Consider the following 21,019-nt stretch of genomic DNA (forward strand, 5'->3'; position numbering starts at 1 on the left):
GTTCTGAGTGATCGGACCCTTGACAGTAGATTAGATTACCCCTGTTCATATCATCTTAACCGAAAAAGTTGTAGATAAGTTAGTGACTTGTCTACTTCATCATTAACCAAGGTTTAGGCCTGCCCAAGGAGGCAAGAACTGAGGAGGATTATAAGTGGAGAGGCCAACCACTATCAAGCATCCTTTAACTGACCTAAAATTGTATGACGTAAAGTAGGAACAGATGTAAGGATGAAACTTAAGGGATGATGCAGCTGTAGGGAAGTCATTCCTAGATGGTTTGGGACTGTCGAAGGAAGTCGGTTCGAATCAAGTGCGCGGCAGTCGGGTCACAGCCAGCCCAGATGTTCGTCACACACACACACACACACACACACACACACACATGACACACCACTTCCCAAACCAGCTCAGAGACAAGCGTAGTTCCGCTGACTTTTTCTCCAGACGCTTCCAGGTGTCCAGGAAGCTTCCAAGAGACATTTCCAGTTCCAGGAAGCACTCAGAGGAGAAGCGGCGGCCAGTTAGCTCTAGGTTGCGTCCCCTGGCTCAAGCCATAACCCTTTCCCTGATCTGAGACGTCAAGCTTCCCTAAAAGCTGATTCCTTAATTTTGTTCAGTAATTACTATAATCACGCATAACAGTCGTGTGATTCCATGCCGCATTTCCAGTTTTCATTCCACATTATTTTTTTCTCGTGTTTTCGAGCTAGGCTCCTGAAGTGATCCGAATTTCGATGGTAGATTTCTCATCCATGAAAACCAGTCATTCATACATCCATTTAAAATACCTGTCCAGTTCATTAGAGGCAAGTTTTTTTTCATTGTACTGGAGGCTTGAGTTTCCAGCCACGTAAGGAAAGATGTGAATTTCTATATGAAATGCAAATTTCGTACGTTCATTATGTTCGAGATTTTGTTGTCGCTTAAAAAAAAGAAAAAAGAATAGTAGCGTAAGTAATGTGGAGGGGAATTCTCACATCAGGGCAACTTGGTGTGTATCATCACCACTGTGATGTGTTTCCCTACATGTCTTAGCCTCACAGATGGTCATCAGTGCAGACCACGCATCATCAGAATGGTGTTCAAATTTTTTCCAGTGTTAAGGTACGTAGCTTGGCAGCCGGCCGGTGACTGGACGTTACGATGATCATCCTCAGAGGCCCAGCGACCAGGCTGTCAGGCGTGTGACGCAAAGTGTCCCAAGCGTTGTACAGAGACGGGGTAACAGAGGGGCCGCGGCGCGTGTTGAATGAGACTAATATGTACCCTGAGTGGTCACGGGAGGACATTCACAGTCCCAGTGTCCCTCACACGACCTCCTCCAGACGGTCCACCTCTCAGGTCAGCCCTGCGAAACACATGCCCAGTTCTCCTCCACACACCTCCCAGCACACACTCCTGCTTTTGTACGAGACGCCGAGGCGCTCCCCCACGTCCCGAGGACCATCCAGAGAAAATCACGCCCCACTCAAGTACCCGCCACGATCCAGCCGACCCCCTCGGCAGGGAGTAGATAGATCTCTCGAGGGCCTCGTCCAGGACTGTTGCTGCTCTTGCGGGTCGTCGAGACAGGGGCAGAGTAGAGTTCAGATCATGCCCGATATGGAGGACAGACTCGTCGGGTTGGAGGCGAGACCCTGTGCCGAACCCTCCGTCAGGAGACCGGCAGAGGTGCCTCTCGCGCCTTCCCGAAAGAGTGGCCTCCACAAACCACCTTCAGGGAGCCCTCCAAAGGCCCGTGTTAAACCTCTTGGAAGGCTCAGCGCCATCTGTATGGCACCCTCAGGTCGTTCTTTGCTCATGAGCTTGGCCCTGTGCCTCCTGCTGGCGGGAGGCACTGAGGGTAGCGAGTTCCCCGACCGTGAGTGCTGCGACAGTGTGCCACCACCGCCTCCTAACTACCACCAGGCCACCTCCACCACGACTACTACCACGCCCACGCCCCACGCCGGACATAACACCTCCACCATCTCGGGTAAGTACAGTTAAAACATCTCTCTGTCTGTCTCTCTGTCTGTCTGTCTGTCTATACATTTCATACTTATGACCTCTCCCATTTTCTTATCTTGTGTACCCTCTCCTAGATCTAAGGGCTTGTGATTCTATTTATAACAGATGATAGATGAATCTTACACAAATTTGAGAAGGCAATAATTTGTGCTGTGGTAGGGGTCATTTATACCAAAGAAAAAGAAAATCATTTGGTAATATAAACGCTAAGTCAGCATTCGCACTGGTGCTAAAGAAGCTTAGGATTATCTTCGTTCACTAGAGGTACTGGATTCTGATAAGAGCACTACAGTTTTCCGTCAAAGCAGTCCGCCTTTCAGGAAGAAGTCAAAGACAAGACGCAGGTTATGAATAGGTTCATCAATAATTTCGAATATAAGTAAGCAAGTGCAGCCACCGCCCGAGAGTGTACAGCAGGGTACGCAACAACAAACACCCAAAGAAAAAAGAAATGATAATCTATTGCGTTTTTTGAGGTATAGTCTCTAATGAACGTTCACATTCAGCATTGTGTAATATTCATGGATATCATCATGATCATTTCAAAACCACCTTTTAGAGTTCTTTGAAACTTCCTGCCACTCAATAGCTCTTTATGATTTAACAAAAGCTTTTTCAGACCTTTCAGACTTCAAACGATTCTATAGTTCATTGTAACATACAGTTACTCAACAGGCCTTTGTAATTTTCTTTTTTTTTCTGAAAAGTCCTTTGTTAATCCTGTTACTCCAGGTGACCTTTGTAAGTCCAGGCAGGTATTTTAGTCCTTATGTGGGTCTCAGTCACTCAAAACTCCTTTTCAGCTTTCAACATTTCTGTTGTCCTTTCATTTAATAGAACTTCTTTGTCACTCTGAGTAACTTTATATCTCTATAACTTCCTTCCACTCTGTGTCGTCCATCATGGCCTCCTTTTGCTCTACAGCCCAACATTCTGCCTTCATAACTTCCATCCACTTTACAGCCCTTCCTATAACTTCCACCATCCTTGCACTCCTTCATAACCTCTTCCACCCTGAAGCTCCTCGTAACATCCACCCACTTTACATTCCCTCGTACTCACACCCATTCTACAGTCCTCCGTAACACCCAGGTACAGCCCGGTTCCTCCCAATCTTACTTTCATTTCAACAGTCTTCTTGTGGCCTCTGACAGCCACCGCTTCATTCTTATTTTCCCTCCCTCGTCCCGGGAGGGAGACCCACCTCACACGGGCGCTACTCCATCACCATCTGCTGGTAGGGTTTGAGGCACCCGCAAAGGTCAGGCAAAGTTCAGCGTGAGGTCAAATGCTTCAGGAGGTGTAGGGCATTGTGTACATCACGTTGATTGCTTCTTTGTTGCGTGGATCTGCTTGCAGTGTTGTTAGCAACACAGTACAGTTTGCACGTGAACGTGTGTACTGTATGGATTTTCTTTCTATCGACTTCGATGTTCTCCACAGGTCCCAAGAGACGAAGATCGTCGACTTCCTTGCTTCTTGGATGTCTGATCACCAGTAGTCCAATTGATATACAAGTCAGTCCTTCATTTCGTTGGTCTTCGAAGTGCTTCGCGTCGCTTATTTCTGCCGCATCATTACACCAGCGGCCTTTGCTGATGTAAAACCTCTTATGTAGCAATGACGCCGTACGTAATGATGAAGCCAAGCGAACTCCGGTGACGTACTAGCGTCCTTCATGAATATTTACAAATCCTGAAAGTAGGGTTGTTTACTGTAAGGGAAGAGAGAGAGAGAGAGAGAGAGAGAGAGAGAGAGAGAGAGAGAGAGAGAGAGAGAATGGTAGAAAATTGCGTGAAGATCCTTTGCAATTCTTATGGCATTACGTACCACTTAAAAGCCATGGTTCGCTAGCTGAACTCTTAAAAAAAAAAAGTGCTTCCACCTAAAAATTACCCATGATTAAGAACAAATCTGTCAGCTCATTCGTGAATAGGGAGTGTAATGACACTGAAATAATCATAAGCAGCGAAATACGCATAAGAAATGGAAGTGTGTGAGACAAGCATTTTTGCTAGTGTACACAAGCTACCTAGATTCGTTGGGTACAATAACTTTGACAGACGTGTAAGAAGTTTAGGAAGAGAGGAAAAAGCAATGGCAGACGTATGCACTGCGTATGTATATACACGACGGGGGAGATTACAGTGCAGGGAGGGTCTGCAAGCGTTCACTGTCGTGGAGGAAAGCTACGCGAGGGAGGTAAAAGATGTGTAGAAGTGTGGGAGACGGTAATAGAAGGAGGTGCTTGTGTGTACTTTTGTTTTGGTCTGTGAAAGCCAGTTGTGTACGAAGGTGTTTGGAAATATTCAGAAATGTGAGAGTAGTGGGTTCGTGGGACTATGTTAGCTGTTTCGACGTGGGAAAGACATTCATTAAGTGTAAAGCGGTTTGTAAAGTTTATAACGGTTTGAGGGACTGTCGCGTAGTTGTGTAAAGTGTCTACAAGTGAGTCTGGAGGTGTGTAAAGTGCTTGGAACGGTGTGGTTCAGGCCTGTGTTTGTCTAAAGTGCGTCGCTCATGTAGATATAGGTTTTTATCGATTCTCTGTGAACATTAAGTACACTCGTGTGGACGAGTTGTGTTAGGAGTTGTGTAGATGCGCTTTTATACATATACATGTGTGTGTGTGTGTGTGTAATGGTGTCCGGGGACGGGAGTAACAAGGTGGATGCCTCTCTCTCTCTCTCTCTCTCTCTCTCTCTCTCTCTCTCTCTCTCTCTCTCTCTCTCTCTCTCTCTATCTATCTATCTATCTATCTATCTATCTATCTATCTATCTATCTATTTATCTATCTATCTTATACATGTAGTTTATCTCAGCCGTGTACTGTAAGACTCACCCGCCCAGGTACCTTCAAACCCGCCATCTGTTTACGTGGGCGAAGATGGACGTCTGTCTGTCTTCGAGTTCTTCCAAACAATTCCGTTTGTCACAGTATGTCTCTTCGTTCGCCAGTGTCTCCTCTCACTGGTGTACATTTCTATGGATCTCTGTCATGTATATATTAGTGTTCTTTAATCCCCATCTTTACACTCCTTGTAGTTGGTTAGACGGTTAGCTAACGAACAGATGTTCAGGCATCATGTCCGTCCCTGTAATGGCTTATGTAGTATTGCTACGAGACATTCATTCATCCCATGTCCACCCGCGTGATGTGGCCGGCTCTATCGTGTTTTATGAGACATAACCATAAATGAAAGAGACTGCAGTCATAAAATGCACGCGAGGGATGAAAGACTAAAAGCTGCAGCTGAAAAGCTAACGAGATTAGCATACCAGAAGTTTTGAGCTTTCAAAATACGATTACATCCTGGCTGGCGCTCCCAGCTCAGCACATAACGGGGATACGGCTCAAGGCAGGCAGGTCATAGCCCTGAAACCTCTCACTAGTGGGTCTGATACGACCCCCGCGCGAACGTACGTACCACCCAGTGTAAAGTTACTTGTTTGGTTGGCTGTAGATAGAAGGACTCTTAAAAGACATGCGCATTCTGATGCGCATGTCAGGTAAAGCCAGACGGATCGTTCCTGACTAATTGCGCATCGATATATCTAGGTTTCTTAAGTGTAGTTGTGATGCAGGTGGGTTGTTAAGATTTAGCTGAGAGTTTAAGAGTGCCGGAAAGAGTTGAATTAGAGCGAGGACGGCCCCAGCTGGGGCCCGGTTCGTTAGCTTAGGAGAAAGTGTTGGCTGTGATGTGGTTTATGATGTGTTTACTTTAAACTGTTCATATATATATATATATATATATATATATATATATATATATATATATATATATATATATATATATATATATATATATTCCTATGAGTCCACGGGGAAAATGAAACACGGTAAATTCCCAAGTGCACTTTCATGTAATAATCACATCATCAGGGGAGACACAAGAGAGAGAAATAAAAGTCAGTTAACACACATCGAAGAGACGAAGCTAGGACCGTGTTTCATTTCCCAGTGGACTCATACGAATATCTTGATCACTCGCGAAATTGTGATCCTTTCCAACATATATATATATATATATATATATATATATATATATATATATATATATATATATATATATATATATATATATAGTGTTTCAAGCAGAACAGACTGTCACTAGTTCCGCTCATATGAGTGCATCTCCCTTTGACATTTTCTGTGAAACATTTGTTATTCTGACGTGGCTTGAGAATACATATTCTGAAATGGTTCTGTGGACGTTTATAATTTCTTTTCTTTTAGTTCTGTACACATAAAGCGACGCACATCACAAACGCTGTTGTCTACATCGAGTAACTCCCGTCCTTCAGACGACAGAAGACACATTTTTTCTTAGAAGAAGCAAGATTTCGGAGACCGGTAGAAAATGGGGGAACGTAAACACAGCTTCACAGTCCGGCTGGAGGAGGAACATTGCACATGGACTCCGCCGACCCTCTTCGGCGTTACGAACATTCCTACGGTATCTATAGGACGTGATGGAGTGTGTGTGTGTGTGTGCTGCGTGACCCCCAGCCAGAGGAGGAGGAGAGAGGAGGAGGAGGAGGAGGCACGCAAGCTGCCAGCTCTCAAGACCAGAGAGAAAGAGAGAGAGAGAGAGAGAGAGAGAGAGAGAGAGAGAGAGAGAGGGGAACAGTGTGGCGAGGAAAAGGGAGACTTAAGATGGGATGGAAGAGCGAGCGAGCTTTGAGGGAGGAACGGGACTCCGTCGAGAGGGAAATGAGAGATTTCCAGGCTCGATCAGGCCATGGAATGTAAAGAAGCGACGGTCAGACAGGAGGGAGGGATGCACGTCCACACAGCGACGATGGTCAGGGTGCGTTAAGGGAACGCAACATCCATCCCAGCGAAAGTTGTGAGAGCAGTCTCTCGAATTAGTCCAGTCGAGCGTTCACGGTGTGCCACGAACTAGCGGGAGACGGGGTTGTGCCACTAACTAGTGGGAGACCTGGGGTAAGAGAGAGACAGACAGACAGACAGAGATGTGTCTGTTATAGAAGGGACTAGATCTTACATTGAGTACAGAAATGATGTAGCTGTAACGTGGAGGATTAGGGGTGGGAATGAAAGAGATCGAGTGTGTCAGAGTTTTTGTACATGGTGATGGGAAGCAGGTGTAGCGTTCCAGCGTGACAAAACCTGGTTAGCAAAGCCTCACTGACCCCATATGACGTAGTGCATGAGAGACTCTTGGTAAATCAGGTCATATCTGGCATTAATGAGCTTCCTAGTCGTTTGCTCAGTGCTTCTCATGGTTAAGATGTTGTTTTGAATATCTTGTGAAAGATTGAAACAGTCAATAATCTCCTAAGATGGTTTTAACATTAAAAGTTCACGAAAATGGGAATGAAATCAAAGAGCAGTGTTGTAAGAACTTTATCCCATCTTTAGGCAGAACAAATGACAGTTTCCAATCCGCTCCGACGTTTGGAGGTGTCTTCCTCACTGTGGTTGGATACTGAGTGAACTAAAGGGTGCAGCTGCTGTTGTATGTGGTGGACGCAAAAGCAGTAGGAGCCCAGGGAATGGGGTCTTCCCACACTCTGCCGAGTATGTCCTCCCCCATCTATCTGACCATCGCTGGAAGCCGCTGGATGGCTGTAGAGGATGGTTCTACTCAGGGACGACGTGAGAGAATAACCTTTACGCGGTTCGGGATTGGGGGTTGGAGAGAAAGGTATCAACTTTGCTTGAGGTTGAGGGACAAACCACTGTGACCTCTCTGATCAGGGGCAGGCCCGGGTACCGGTCGAGGGTGTAACTACCGTCGCCTCGTTAGGCACATCTAGGCCTCTGTCTTTATGGATGACCTAGAGAGCCGCTCATTAGCTGCACAGTGCCCTCGTGTCCCTGTACTTGTATAGTTCCCCTCGTGTGCCTATTGTCTTCCCTCCTCACCCCTCACCCTTCACTCTCGCCTACCCACCTCGACTCTCTTTTCTGTGGACTTTCCTCATCAGGTTCCTCTTCACCTGTGCCCTCACATTCCCTCCTCACCCTTCCTCCCTCAGGTTCCCTCCTCACCCTTTCCTCTAGGTTCCTCCTCATCTTTGTCCTCGTATAATCCTCACCGAATCCTCAGTAAAAGATCCTAAGCTCCTCTTAATTAACCCGGCAGATAAACACCACGCGGGGATACACAGGGTGTGTGTCTTTTTTTTTTTCTATTTTGTAGTTGAATTACCCAAGCAGGTCTTTGTTGTTCATGAGAACTGAGTCTTGTTGATAGCGTGTGGGGGGAGATTTAATTTTGTTCCCTAGCATAAAAGGAACCCATGGCTCTCCCTTCCCCCTCGTATGAAAAGAACCAGTGGCTTTCCCTCCACCCTCCCTCTCCTCATTAATGGAACCCGTAGCCTCACCCGCATGAAAGGAACCCGTGGCCTCCCCTCCCCTCATGAAGGGAACCCACGGCAATGCGGGTTCTAAGAGATCTTGAAATGGTATGGACGTTGCAACAGATCCCTGAGGAGGACAGGGGAGTGCGAGTGCTGCCCACATTACCTCCTGCCTGACGTACAAAGCGACCAAGGGAGACACAGTGGGAGGCTGGAGGTGGTGGGTTGGGGGTGTCTGGAAGTTCTCCCCTCCGGTATTATCACTGTCTAACACTGCGAGGGAGTCAACTAAGGAATTTCCCGTCGAAAGGCTTCTGTTTCTGACGCCACCGAAGACGGGAAAGACAAGCAAGCATGGAAGAGAAAGCAAGATAAAAGAGAGATGATCTGCAAAACACGTGTGTCTTGCTCTCCGGAGACAAAGCGAAATTGAATTCTTCCGTGGCAGTAACGCTCTTTGAGTCTTGGTTCTCGACTGTGGTAATTTACTCTTCTATTCGATTTTTGGACTTGTAATGCTGTTGTTATTTTCCTCTTAGACTGGTAGTACTGCTCTTGAGATTCAGTCAGTTTCGCGCTGTTCCATTTCAGTTGCTGAATGTTAGCATTCACTTAGCTTCCAGCTATGAAAGGTTGTCCATCTGTCCCGTCTCACATGGTTAGCAGAACTGAACCTCCTGTCCTAGGTTCTGGATGGTAGAACTTCCCTTCTGTGCCGGTCCCTCCATGACAACGCTGCCTCTCTCTGTCCTCGTATATGGGTGGTCAACATCCCTTTGCAGAGCTTGCCCTTGAGTCATAGCTCCTGACGAGCGTTTTCAAACCTGCTCTTCTGTACTCAGTCCTGTCGTAGCTCCAGGGGATTCTGCTCCCGGCATCACTGCCCTTTTTACCCAGCTCATAGCGAGTAAAATTCGCTGCTCTTCTATCTCAGTGCGTGGCTTAGTGTATCTCCCCTTCTCCCGTGATTTCTGGCTGGTAAAACTGCCCTCCCGTTCTAGCTCCTGGGTAGCATAACTCCCCATCTGTCCTAGCTCCCGCCGTGCAAGAACTGCCCTGATTCCTATCCAGTAAAACTGTGCTCGTGTTCTGGCTCGTGGCTAGCAGATCGGCTCCCCCTCCGTCCCAGTACAGCACATAACTAATAAAACTGACGCAACCGTTGATGTAGAACTACTTATCTCAAAGTTCAAAGGTAGAGGAAATCCAGTGGCGTTCACTCTTGCTTGTTTCTACACAGTGGCATAAAGCACCTCTCCTGCTTTCTGTAGGTTATAGAGTATAGCTATGACCAATATTCATCTATAATATAGACGAGTAGTGGTGGACTCACTGCGATGCGCAAGATAGACACGGATGATATAGCAACATGGTTGCCTGACGTCCCTGAGCATGATGGAAAGAAATAGCAGCCGATTCACACCCCTGACGCCTCCTATAAGCCTCTGTTCTCGCTCTCGTCAGCACTGGCATGATGAAGGCCAACGCATGCTAGGAAAACAAGAGAAATACGAACAGTCGGCGAGATAGGATGGCTCCCGCGTTATTACACAGCGTTTTACAAAATCGTTTAAAAAGGTCAGTGTATAATGGACAGTATATCGTTGATGACGTTGAATACAGGTTGCGGATAGGGGAAAAAAAATATTTAATGTATACATGTACGACATAAGTCAGCCACTCGCTGGTGGTGGGCTGGTGGTGGCGAATTGTCGAGTGGGTAAAATGTCAGACATTCATGAAAAGATATTGTTAGAATATAAGCCTCATCTGCTGCAGCTTTAGTCGTAAACTGATTTACGGTTTACGTATGCGAATGCAGATTGAAAATAACTTTCCAGCGCTAAAAATACCCCTCGGTGCGTCCAGACAGCTGGGCGTTATGCAGACAGCTGGCGTTACAGAAGTGAATCTTACTTTCGTCCTTATCTCGGCGCGTCGTGTGTGTGTGTGTGTGTGTGTGTGTGTGTGTGTGTGTGTGTGTGTGTGTGTGTGACGAGATGTTACGAAATTCCAGTCTTGATGGACTGAGTGATGTCTTAAGGCTTAGACAGAAACTATGTCTTCAAATGTTGCCAGTCTTGGCACAGACATTATCTCTCTCTCTCTCTCTCTCTCTCTCCTCTCTCTCTCTCTCTCTCTCATCCTTCGCTTCACCCCTGCGGCAAGATCGTGGGGGCGTGTGTGTGTGTGTGTGTCCGCCTACCGACGCCACATGGCAAGTGGCCATCTCTGCCACGCCGCGGGGCGACCAGACTTAAGCGTGTAATCTATATGAAGATTGCGTTATCCGCAAGCGATCCTCTCTTTAGGCGCGGTCATCAAAAATTTCCGACAGGTCCCCCCTCCCCTATTTAGAAGGAAGACAAGACGCGGTGTCGTGTCCAGAGCCGTTGTTCGCACCCTCCTGACGCTGCTGTGCGTTACGACCCCAAGTGCTAACTCGGCGAGGCGGGAGTTACTGAGGTGGCCGCTACCCCGTATGACAGTCATGTCGGGTAACTTGCAGAACAAAGCCGAGGACCGAGGACAGAGATCAAAGTCCAGCTGTTCTTCAGGAGGAAGACGGACGTCCTCTCCCCCCTGCTGGTGGTGGCGGCGGGGACGGGCCTCCCCGTGCCACTGGTCGCCGGCAGGAGACTCAGGGTTTTACGTCCCCAGCACGCGATGTGTTCGCAGGATCCCACACGCAGGTTATTCTTGCTGCCAGGGGACGGGATGTCCTGAAGGATTCCAGGGTCCTGAAGGATAACTAGTGAATTGTTATTTATCTAAATGCGTGGAGAGACGCGCATTGTATGACCAACAATACGATTGCGTTAATTTCCGCTCACAGCGTTCCGAGAGAAACGACAAATTAATCGGTAGTGGGCACAGAAAACGGTGTACTCACGATTTTTCTTTCTTCTCTTCTTCATCTTCTTCTTCCAGAACGCCTCAATGCATGGATCATTAACGGGGAGCACTGTCTTTCCAGGCGCTGAGCCCCTGACTGTCCTAATGGTTGATGTGCCCGCTGTAGCATACACCCCAGGAGACAGCCAGTAGGAATAATTTCTCTAACTGTAGAGGATTTCCGAGAGTGACTTATACAGCACCATCTGAATATTCTATTTGTTTCCCGATATACCTTAGTAGGCTTAGCTGGTTTCTTTCTTTTTATTATATATCAAAGAATTATACAGAGTATTGGAAACCTCTGATGAATATAGATTTAAATCAAAGGTTGTCACTTTCCTCCTTTGGATCTGAGAGGCCTCCAGCATCATCAAGGCTGCACTCCATGCAGGAGCAGGGAGATGATGCACTCCTGTGGGGCGAGAAGTTCTCCAAACGAAACCCTTCTAATTTTCATCCTTCCGCGATGATACAACCTCGCTAATGACCATTACAGGTACACCGTTTACAACCAAAAGTGTTGTCACTTCTCGTAATGGAGCACTGTCATGAGGGCTGTATATCGATATTCCAATATTCATTATTGAATTTCACCTTAGAATGGCTTACAGCGACACAACCCTTCGTCTAGACACATGGACATGATCGGGCGAAAGACACACACACACACACACACACACATGTGGTTGGAGACCGACATTACGCCCATGACAGCTAGAGAACGTAGGTGAGCGAACGCAGCAGCCGCCTTTTGGCCGTCTGTTCCTGGCGGTACGCATCTCAGCGAAGAATGACTGATTCGCGCCGCACCTGTGCGACCCGTCGAGTGAAATTGTCGATGGCGTGAGAGGTGGGGTCGAAGCATCGCGGTATTCCCGTGTTGTGAGTGTTCATGCCAGGCTTATTTTGGTCTAATGCAGATGGCGGCTCCACGTTACTTGGAGTCTCTCTGTGTGTCGTCGTTACTTTGTTTTAGAATCCTTTGTATTCCCAACCAAAGGTAATTCTGGTGAGATTAGAGGTGTAATGACTGTTCCCTGAACTTCATGGGTACCCCTAGTGTAGCGCGCGCCCCTACCAGTACAATTTCATGCTGATTCTGAAGTTTACAGTCTTCCCGCTGTAATTCTGAATTCATAAAACTGTATTGGTTGTCCGGAGGGATTCGGTGACTGACTCTGGGGTATTTTCAGTGGGGAAATGATATGGATTAATGAGTCTACTTTGTTACAAGCAGGTGATGATTATGCTGATTATTTCTCTGATATACATATGTATGTGAATGTATATACCTATCACGGGGTCGGATCTGCAGTGGTGTTTATCCTCTCCAGGGGGGAAGGGGGCGTGTCCATAAATGGATACCTGGCTTAGGCTGGTGTTTGTGTGTGTGTGTGTGTGTGTGTGTGTGTGTGTGTGTGTGTGTGTGTGTACACATAGGAGTAACACCACGGTACGTATATACATCGTTGAAATGCAAGACAATGCGAGTAAAACTCTCTTTCCGTAACACACAAATAACAATCGCATACATACATACATACATACATATAAATGTATATGTATTTTTCCTTTCGTCACATAATCACCTCAAACAGCCCTCCCCTCAGCTGTCCTAAGCATCATTACCAGCGGCCACCGTGCGTACTCCCACCTCCCCAGTCCCCTTCGTCACACCTCGTCAGCGTACCAAGACACATCCCAGGCCAGTGTAAACGCCGCCCTTGGAAGGCTCCACTCCTGCTCAGAACACCAGACACATCCCCTGCACCTTCTGTGCCGAGCAAATTGCATATTTCAGTCATTAGTTCCACTTCTAAGTTTGTGAGCGTCATTTGGGTAGTGATGGCAGCTTGTCCTGCAGTGCCTTCGTCAGGTGCCGCTGGTGCCACTCATCGTCCTTGGGGCGTAGTGCCACTGTGGGAAGAGCAGGAGGCGGAGGAGGAGGAGGAGGGAGGAAAGCATAGAGTTGAGTGAGTTGAATTAAGGAAGGGATGGTAAAGGGAGAGAATGACAGGGATGGGGAGAGAGAGAGAAGGGGATCTAGGTGAGGGGGGGTCTAGTTGCGAAGGAAGGAAGATACACAGGAGGTTTGGGCTTAAATATAAAGGTTGTGGTTAGAGCAACGAGGTTTAGGCCATTGACTGACTGAGAGGGAGGGAGGGAGGGAGGAAAGAGTAGAGATGGAGGAGTGAGAAAATGAGGGGAAAAGATACTTGAGAGAGAGAGAGAGAGAGAGAGAGAGAGAGAGAGAGAGAGAGAGAGAGAGAGAGAGAGAGAGAGAGAGAGAGAGAAGGGATGAGGCGGAACAGGGAAAGGAAGAGGAGTTAAGGAGGGCTGGGTGGTGGGGTTGGGGAAGGTGGAATGGTAAGTCCTACTCATTCCAGTCACGGATTTCTCTAATGATGATGAAGGAGGTGTGAGGAGGAGACCTTCCTCGTTTTTGCCCAAACTTCTCTGGATTTCTTCCCAGGTCTTTGCGCCCCGACGGTGATCTTTGCTTCTTGCGTTTCTCCCTCGCATTCCAAGTCTCATGTTACTTTTTTCTTCTTCTTCTTCTTCTTCTTCTTCTTCTTCTTCTTCTTCTTCTTCTTTCTGGTCTCTTCTGTCTTATGCACCGACTGGACAGGAGGCAGTTCCTGAATATTCTCCTTTTACATTAACGGTAACTCATGCTATTTTTTTCTTTCATTAACTCTCCATATTCAGTTGTGAGAAACACGTGAGAATAATTCAGTGGTGTGTGATTTTCGAATCAATGTTTCTCCAGAATGTATTGTTTTACGTGGAATCAATTTGTGTGAAATACATGGCCACAGGAGAACCTATTCTGTGATTTTTCAGATCACCCATTATGGTACGACCAGCTTCCTAAAGGTGACACGACCAGCTTCCTAAAGGTGACACGACCAGCTTCCTTGATGTGGTACGACCAGCTTCCTAAAGGTGACACGACCAGCTTCCTAAAGGTGACACGACCAGTTTCCTAAAGGTGACACGACCACCTTCCTAAAGGTGCCACGACCAGCTTCTTAAAGGTGACACGACCACCTTCCTAAAGGTGACACGACCAGCTTCTTAAAGGTGACACGACCACCTTCCTAAAGGTGACACGACCACCTTCCTAAAGGTGACACGACCACCTTCCTAAAGGTGACACGACCACCTTCCTAAATGTGGTTCGACCAGCTTACTAATCGCATCGGTACGAATCACCGGTTCAGTCTCAAGGCCAAATCACCAGCTGGCTAACAGATGGCAATTGTGAGTCACTGAATAACAAACAGAAGGAATGGCACAGATGATAACGTCCTGCCCATCTAAGGAAAACTCACTCCAAGTCTGGTCAGGATCGCTTCACTGGTCTCTTGAGAAACATGCCCGTCGTCCCGTCCGATTCTTGAACCGTTTGCAAAAGACACATTCCAAATACTTCTGACTTACGTAATCCAGTTTATGACATTTGATCCTTCTGGGAATGTCAGATTAAAGGAAGCTTCGATGTAAAACGCTGATTGGTTTTCCGTGGGAAGAAAAACGTCGGAATGACAAGTCACACTTGCACTCGGAAATCTTCTGGGTTTAGAAAAAAGGAAAAAAAAAAAGAAAGATAGCTTGGCGCGAGACAGAGAAATTAATTGATTCATTACTGCGGACACACTTAATGGGAAAACATCAGGCTGTCATCAGTTGATTAAGCCGCAAGCTGGAAAGATAGATCTGAAACACCCACGAAAAATAGATCTGAAACACCCACGAAAAAGAGATTACCATATTTGTCTCCCTTATTCGACCTGCAGATTCTACCTGTCTTTCCACTGGTGATGGCAGTAGGTGTACCTCAGTGGCATTAGAGGCAGTTGGACGAGGCACTCCACGCTGTGGAGTTGTGATCTAACTTAGGGAGAGGAACGTATGGAAATTAAATTGCAAAATGATAAGCTGAGGTGTTCCAAGTTTGGCGATGCACACGATAAACTAAGTAAAGTCATGGTATAATATATATATATATATATATATATATATATATATATATATATATATATATATATATATATAAAGTTCAAGCCATATATATATATATATATATATATATATATATATATATATATATATATATATATATATATATATATATAAGGTAGATTTTAGTAAGATTCACTAACCAAGGTGTTAACTATTCATAGGTGAGCCCCAGATGGTTTCAAAGAACTTTTAAGACAGGTAGAATATATCAGTTTAATATGGAATCGTAAGTCACATTTCAGCCTCCAAGGGTAGAGCTGAATCCCTAGACAGCTGACATATGTAAAAAAAGAAAAAAAAAAAATCCAAGAAATGTATATATATATATATTGAGCCTTAGGAGGAATCTAGCATTTCTTAGTATCCATGTTACATAAAGTCTAGCAAATGTCGTCGAGAAGAAATCGAGAAAGAGAAAAAAAAAGACGAAGAATATCAGCAAAAGACATGGCGACAGCCGAATCCAATCAGACGCCATTAATTCAGTTGTAACTTGGAAATAATTGAGTTTGTGGACGAGGGCAAAACAGAGATTAAGAATGTGGCGGCTGGCTGCCACTTCGTCAACTCTCCTCATTTGTATGCAAATGAGTGAGACAGGTGAGCCCTAGCGACGCTCATTAGGTTCACCTCTACCGCATACATTTACTCCTCCGCCACTCCCGCGAGGCGGACAGACCTTCTACGGCATCATGGCGTATGGCGGCGCCCGCCCACGTAACCCCAGCATACGTAACAATCCGTGAGACAAAAGATACGCTAAGTTAACACGCACTTACGCATCCACTTGGAGTGTTCTTGATGAACTTACGCTTCCACTTGGAGTGTTCTTGATGAACTTACGATTCCACTTGGAGTGTTCTTGATGAACTTACACTTCCACTTGGAGTGTTCTTGATGAACTTATGCTTCCACTTGGAGTGTTCTTGATGAACTTACGCTTCCACTTGGAGTGTTCTTGATGAACTTATGCTTCCACTTGGAGTGTTCTTGATGAACTTACGTTTCCTTTTGCAGTCTTCTTGATGAACTTACGATTCCACTTGGAGTGTTCTTGATGCACTATCTCTTCCTTTTGGAGTGTTCCTGATGCACTAGCGCTGTCGCCTACAGGAAAGCACGCTTGCACTATCGTATACAAAATGAAATCGTTATAGTCTATAAAGTGAGCTAAAGTGGTTTTGATCTCTTGTTTCGCTGATGAGAAAGTCGTGGGCCAATTAGCCCTCCCTGTCTTCTGTCTTTCTCATAGAAACTCTAGTGTCAACGAAAAAAAAAAGAAGAATTGCTTCCATAGTGAAGCTACCAAGCAACAGTAGCTCATGCAGACGTACCCAAGTTAAAGACTGAGAACAGGTTAAAAAGGGGAAGAAAAAAAAAAGATACATGATGTCAGCGACCGCATCTCCTCGTCAGTCTTTGATCTGATGTTTGACTACTTGAGGTTAGGGGTTGGGTGGGTGAGGTGGCTGGGTTAGTCCATGGCTTGCTGATTCCTCCAGTTACACGACGTTAAAGTCCGGTCTGGCCTGGTTAAATGTTATATATATATATCCTCTCTCTCTCTCTCTCTCTCTCTCTCTCTCTCTCTCTCTCTCTCTCTCTCTCTCTCTCTCTCTCTCTCTCTCGACCCGCAAAACTGCAGACACAAAAATGCTGGGTGTTCCCTCGAGCGGAAGTAACTAATCGCACCGACGTGCGGTATGGGAGCGCCGTGTAATGTATTCATCAGGCAATCATCGTGAGTGTCAGGGCCGTTATCATCAGCCTGGCAGATGAGTGATGGCACTCAGCGACCCAGGGCCCCCGGCTGTGTTGGTATACGCCCAGGGACCTCAGCTGTGTTGGTACACGTCCAGGGCCCTCAGCTATGTTGTTACACGTCCAGGGGCCTCAGCTACGTTGGTACACGTCCAGGGGCCTCAGCTGTGTTGGTACACGTCCAGGGACCTCAGCTGTGTTGGTACACGCCCAGGGCCCCCGGCTGTGTTGGTATACGCCCAGGGACCTCAGCTGTGTTGGTACACGTCCAGGGCCCTCAGCTGTGTTGTTACACGTCCAGGGGCCTCAGCTACGTTGGTACACGTCCAGGGCCCTCAGCTGTGTTGGTACACGTCCAGGGACTCAGCTGTGTTGGTACACTTCCAGGGACCTCAGCTGTGTTAGTACATGTCCAGGGACCTCAGTTGTGTTGGAACGCGTCCAGGGACCTCAGCTGTGTTAGTACATGCCCAGGGACTCAGCTGTGTTGGTACACGTCCAGGGCCCTCAGCTATGTTGTTACACGTCCAGGGGCCTCAGCTACGTTGGTGCACGTCCAGGGGCCTCAGCTGTGTTGGTACACGTCCAGGGCCCTCAGCTGTGTTGGTACACGTCCAGGGACTCAGCTGTGTTAGTACATGTCCAGGGACCTCAGTTGTGTTGGAACGCGTCCAGGGACCTCAGCTGTGTTAGTACATGCCCAGGGACTCAGCTGTGTTGGTACACGTCCAGGGACCTCAGCTACGTTGGTACACGTCCAGGGACCTCAGCTGTGTTGGTGCCTGTCCAGGGACTCAGCTGTGTTGGTGCACGTCCAGGGACCTCAAGCAGTCTTGATACACGCCCAGGGACCTCAGCAGATATGGACCCTGGACTTTGCATCATCTCAGACTCGTCACAAGATCATCATCTAGAAAGGATTGTGAGGGAAGGGCAACCTGGATTCCAGTCAGCATCAAAAATATTCTTCCAGCACCTGGAAACGTGAGGCGTTTAGAAAGATATATATATATATATATATATATATATATATATATATATATATATATATATATATATATATATATATATGTATTTATATCCAAAGCACATTGAAACCCAAGCTGGAATACGCACCAGCAGTATGGTCTTCTCGCCCAAGGAGTCGCTACAGAACCACTCCACGGGTTCCAGTGCAACGCGTCAAGAATGGTTGCCAGATAAGAATGGAATGAATTGCGACGAAGTGAGGGACGCTCCCGGTCTGCGCACCTTGGGGGAAAAAGAAGAATTTAAAGGGGAAATGATGACCGCATCTGAATTCTTAGGAGGCCTTGACGGTGGTAACACAGGACAGATCTTTGATGTGAGAGTCCAGAATAGGAGGATAGAACTGGAACGTAGGCAAGAATACGTAGTATTTAGAAAGAAGCGAAAAAGCATTCCTCTAGCAGCAGAGCTGTTGACGCGTGGAAGAAGCTTGGAGGAGAGGCAAACACGAGCAGTATTGGGAATTGCGACAACGCTTATGGTGCCGATAAGAAACTGGGGCGCCTAATAGCGTTAAACTCCCTCCCCAATAAACATCATGAGGTAATAATGAATATGTAACAGCTCGGGTATTACCCACCTGCCGAATTCACATCGTACCTGTAGGTGTGGTTACTCTCTCTCTCTCTCTCTCTCTCTCTCTCTCTCTCTCTCTCTCTCTCTCTCTCTCTCTCTCTCTCTCTCTCTCTCTCTCTCTCACACACACACACACACACACACACACACACACACAAACGGAGTCTCGGATAAGATGAGGGTATATAATAATAGACGCGAAAAGCGACGTGCATTCTTATGGAGAAGGTCATGCGTCACAGATTTTACTGAGGGCTTATGGGAAGGTGAGCAACATTCTTGAAAGGGCGAAAATATTTCATTTTCGAGCTGTACCTTAAAGAACAGGTCGTGAAAAGGCTTCCAGAATTCCGGGTTGACATTTGGGGGAGAACTTATCATTTTGGACCGAAAGTTACACGACCGAGAGGAGAGATAAGAGAGATAAGACCACAGGTCAGAGGTGTCTCGTTCGTCGTGGGGTGGAAGTGACCGGGTGGAGGAGTCGCACAGGGCGCGCTCTTGCAACAACGCTGACGTAACGGACGGTTTTCGATGACTATGAAAGGAACTCGATCGCACCATTGTTTGCCAGCGGGACCCAAATTATGAAAGAAGTAAAGAACATTGAAGGATGAAGCACACGCACACACACACATACACACACAAGAAATGGAGGAGTTTTGATATTGGTCATCTAGATGGCAAAGAGACACTCATCCCTAAATTGTGTATAGTAATGGCTACCACGGTACCTACCTGCACGGTACGTTATTGAGCACGACGGTACAGTTCCCCAAACATGACGGTACGACGCCTGAAGACGACACGACGGTACGACCCCTGAAGACGACACGACGGTACGACACCTGAAGACGACAAGACAGTAAGACCCTTTGGGGCGTTTATCCCCCTTACCACCATACCCTAAGGTCGTACCGTCGTACGTAAAGAGTCGTACCGTCGTACGCAAAGAAGTCGTGCCGTCGTACGCAAAGGGTCGTGCCGTCGTGCCCAAGGAGAAAGCAAGACGGGGGAAGGTTGACCCAAGACTGGAGACTGCTGAGAAAAAGGAAAAAAAAAAAAACATGAACATAACTTTGGCGTACGGTTGAACGGTTGGGGTATCAAAGGTCTTCCATGCGATTAAGCCGGACGACCCAGCTCTCGCCTGTGGTTGGCTGGGCCGCCCTGTCCGCCTGATTTAATGTGTCTGATAAGAACTGGTTCCATTATAGATATCCTGTGACGTGGTTCAGTCTCTGCACCCACCCGCCAACCACCCCCTCACCTCTCACCTCTCTCTCTCTCTCTCTCTCTCTCTCTCTCTCTCTCTCTCTCTCTCTCTCTCTCTCTCTCTCTCTCTGTGTGTGTGTGTGTGTGTGTGTGTGTGTGTGTGGTTCTAGCCATTCGAAAGCTATTATTTCATAATCATTTTTCTTTTCCAATCTCAGTTGTCACAGTCCTGCGTACGTCCACAACTGCGTTGTCTAGTACTGAGTCAGCATAAAACGGTGCATCTGATTGTTTGTATAAGCAGGTGGCACCAGACAGTGGGACCAACCTACCTCGCAAAGGTTATTGAACTCCAATGAATATGTAGATGAAGTATTGATTACAGTTTCTCTGAACTTTGGACACGTACTTTAAAGCACAAGACACAGTCGCTTGGAGCAGGTGTTTCGTTGGGAGTCCGCGCATGCGTCGAGTGTACAAGGAGTTCGATGTTTCGTTGGGAGTCTGCGCATGCGTCGAGTGTACAAGGAGTTCGATGTTTCGTAGCTCTTTAACTTCGATGTGTCTCCTGCCAGCACGTATAATACAACTCAGCACACTGCAGGTGGGCCGGTGACTCTTCCTAACCCTCTTTTTCACTGGCTGGTTATTGTGTACCACTGTTAACAGTCAGTGGGGACCAGTCGCTTGTCCCCACTTTAGAAATAGATTAGACAGTGTTGTATGGCTCAAAACACACACACACACACAACACACACACACACACACACACACACACACACACACACACACACAAACATGCTCTTTGGTATCTGGCTGAAGACTTTAGACTTAAGCACTGATTCTTACGTTTGTTTGTTTCTTTTTTTTCAATTTTATTCTATCCCAGAAACTGGGGATTCACATGTAAACGAGGGGGGAAAACAATGCTCTTAATTTGTGGCTTAAAGGCATGTCTGTCCTTGGGCTCTCCAAGCTCCGTCGAAGAGCTTCCCTGAATGTCCGTGCATTAAATGAGGTTCCGTGCTGCATCCATAAGGTAATCAGGATCCGTATTCATGCCCGGAGAACAAGGGATCGAGGAGCACGTTACTTCACCGTGAGGACGAACAGACTAGCGAGAGGTGAACAGGTGGTGTTTCAGTTGTCATCGTGACTCCTCGTTCGG

General features: G+C 46.8%; 1 protein-coding gene across 3 annotated transcripts in view; it reads left to right on the forward strand.

Annotated features, from left to right (window-relative positions):
- LOC139746517 (uncharacterized) overlaps positions 1 to 21,019 on the forward strand; it is an 867,914-nt gene that overhangs the window by 544,828 nt on the left and 302,067 nt on the right. For 2 of the 3 annotated variants that reach the window (XM_071657832.1, XM_071657833.1), the window contains exon 2: positions 1,101 to 1,978. The exons of the other annotated variant lie outside the window; for it this stretch is intronic. In XM_071657832.1, coding sequence (XP_071513933.1) covers positions 1,264 to 1,978 — 715 coding nt within the window. In that variant the 5' untranslated portion in view covers positions 1,101 to 1,263. The remainder of the gene's footprint in view (positions 1 to 1,100; positions 1,979 to 21,019) is intronic. 3 annotated transcript variants of the gene reach the window in all.

Source organism: Panulirus ornatus, chromosome 65 (genome assembly GCF_036320965.1).
Source record: "Panulirus ornatus isolate Po-2019 chromosome 65, ASM3632096v1, whole genome shotgun sequence".
NCBI classification, from domain to species: domain Eukaryota; kingdom Metazoa; phylum Arthropoda; class Malacostraca; order Decapoda; family Palinuridae; genus Panulirus; species Panulirus ornatus.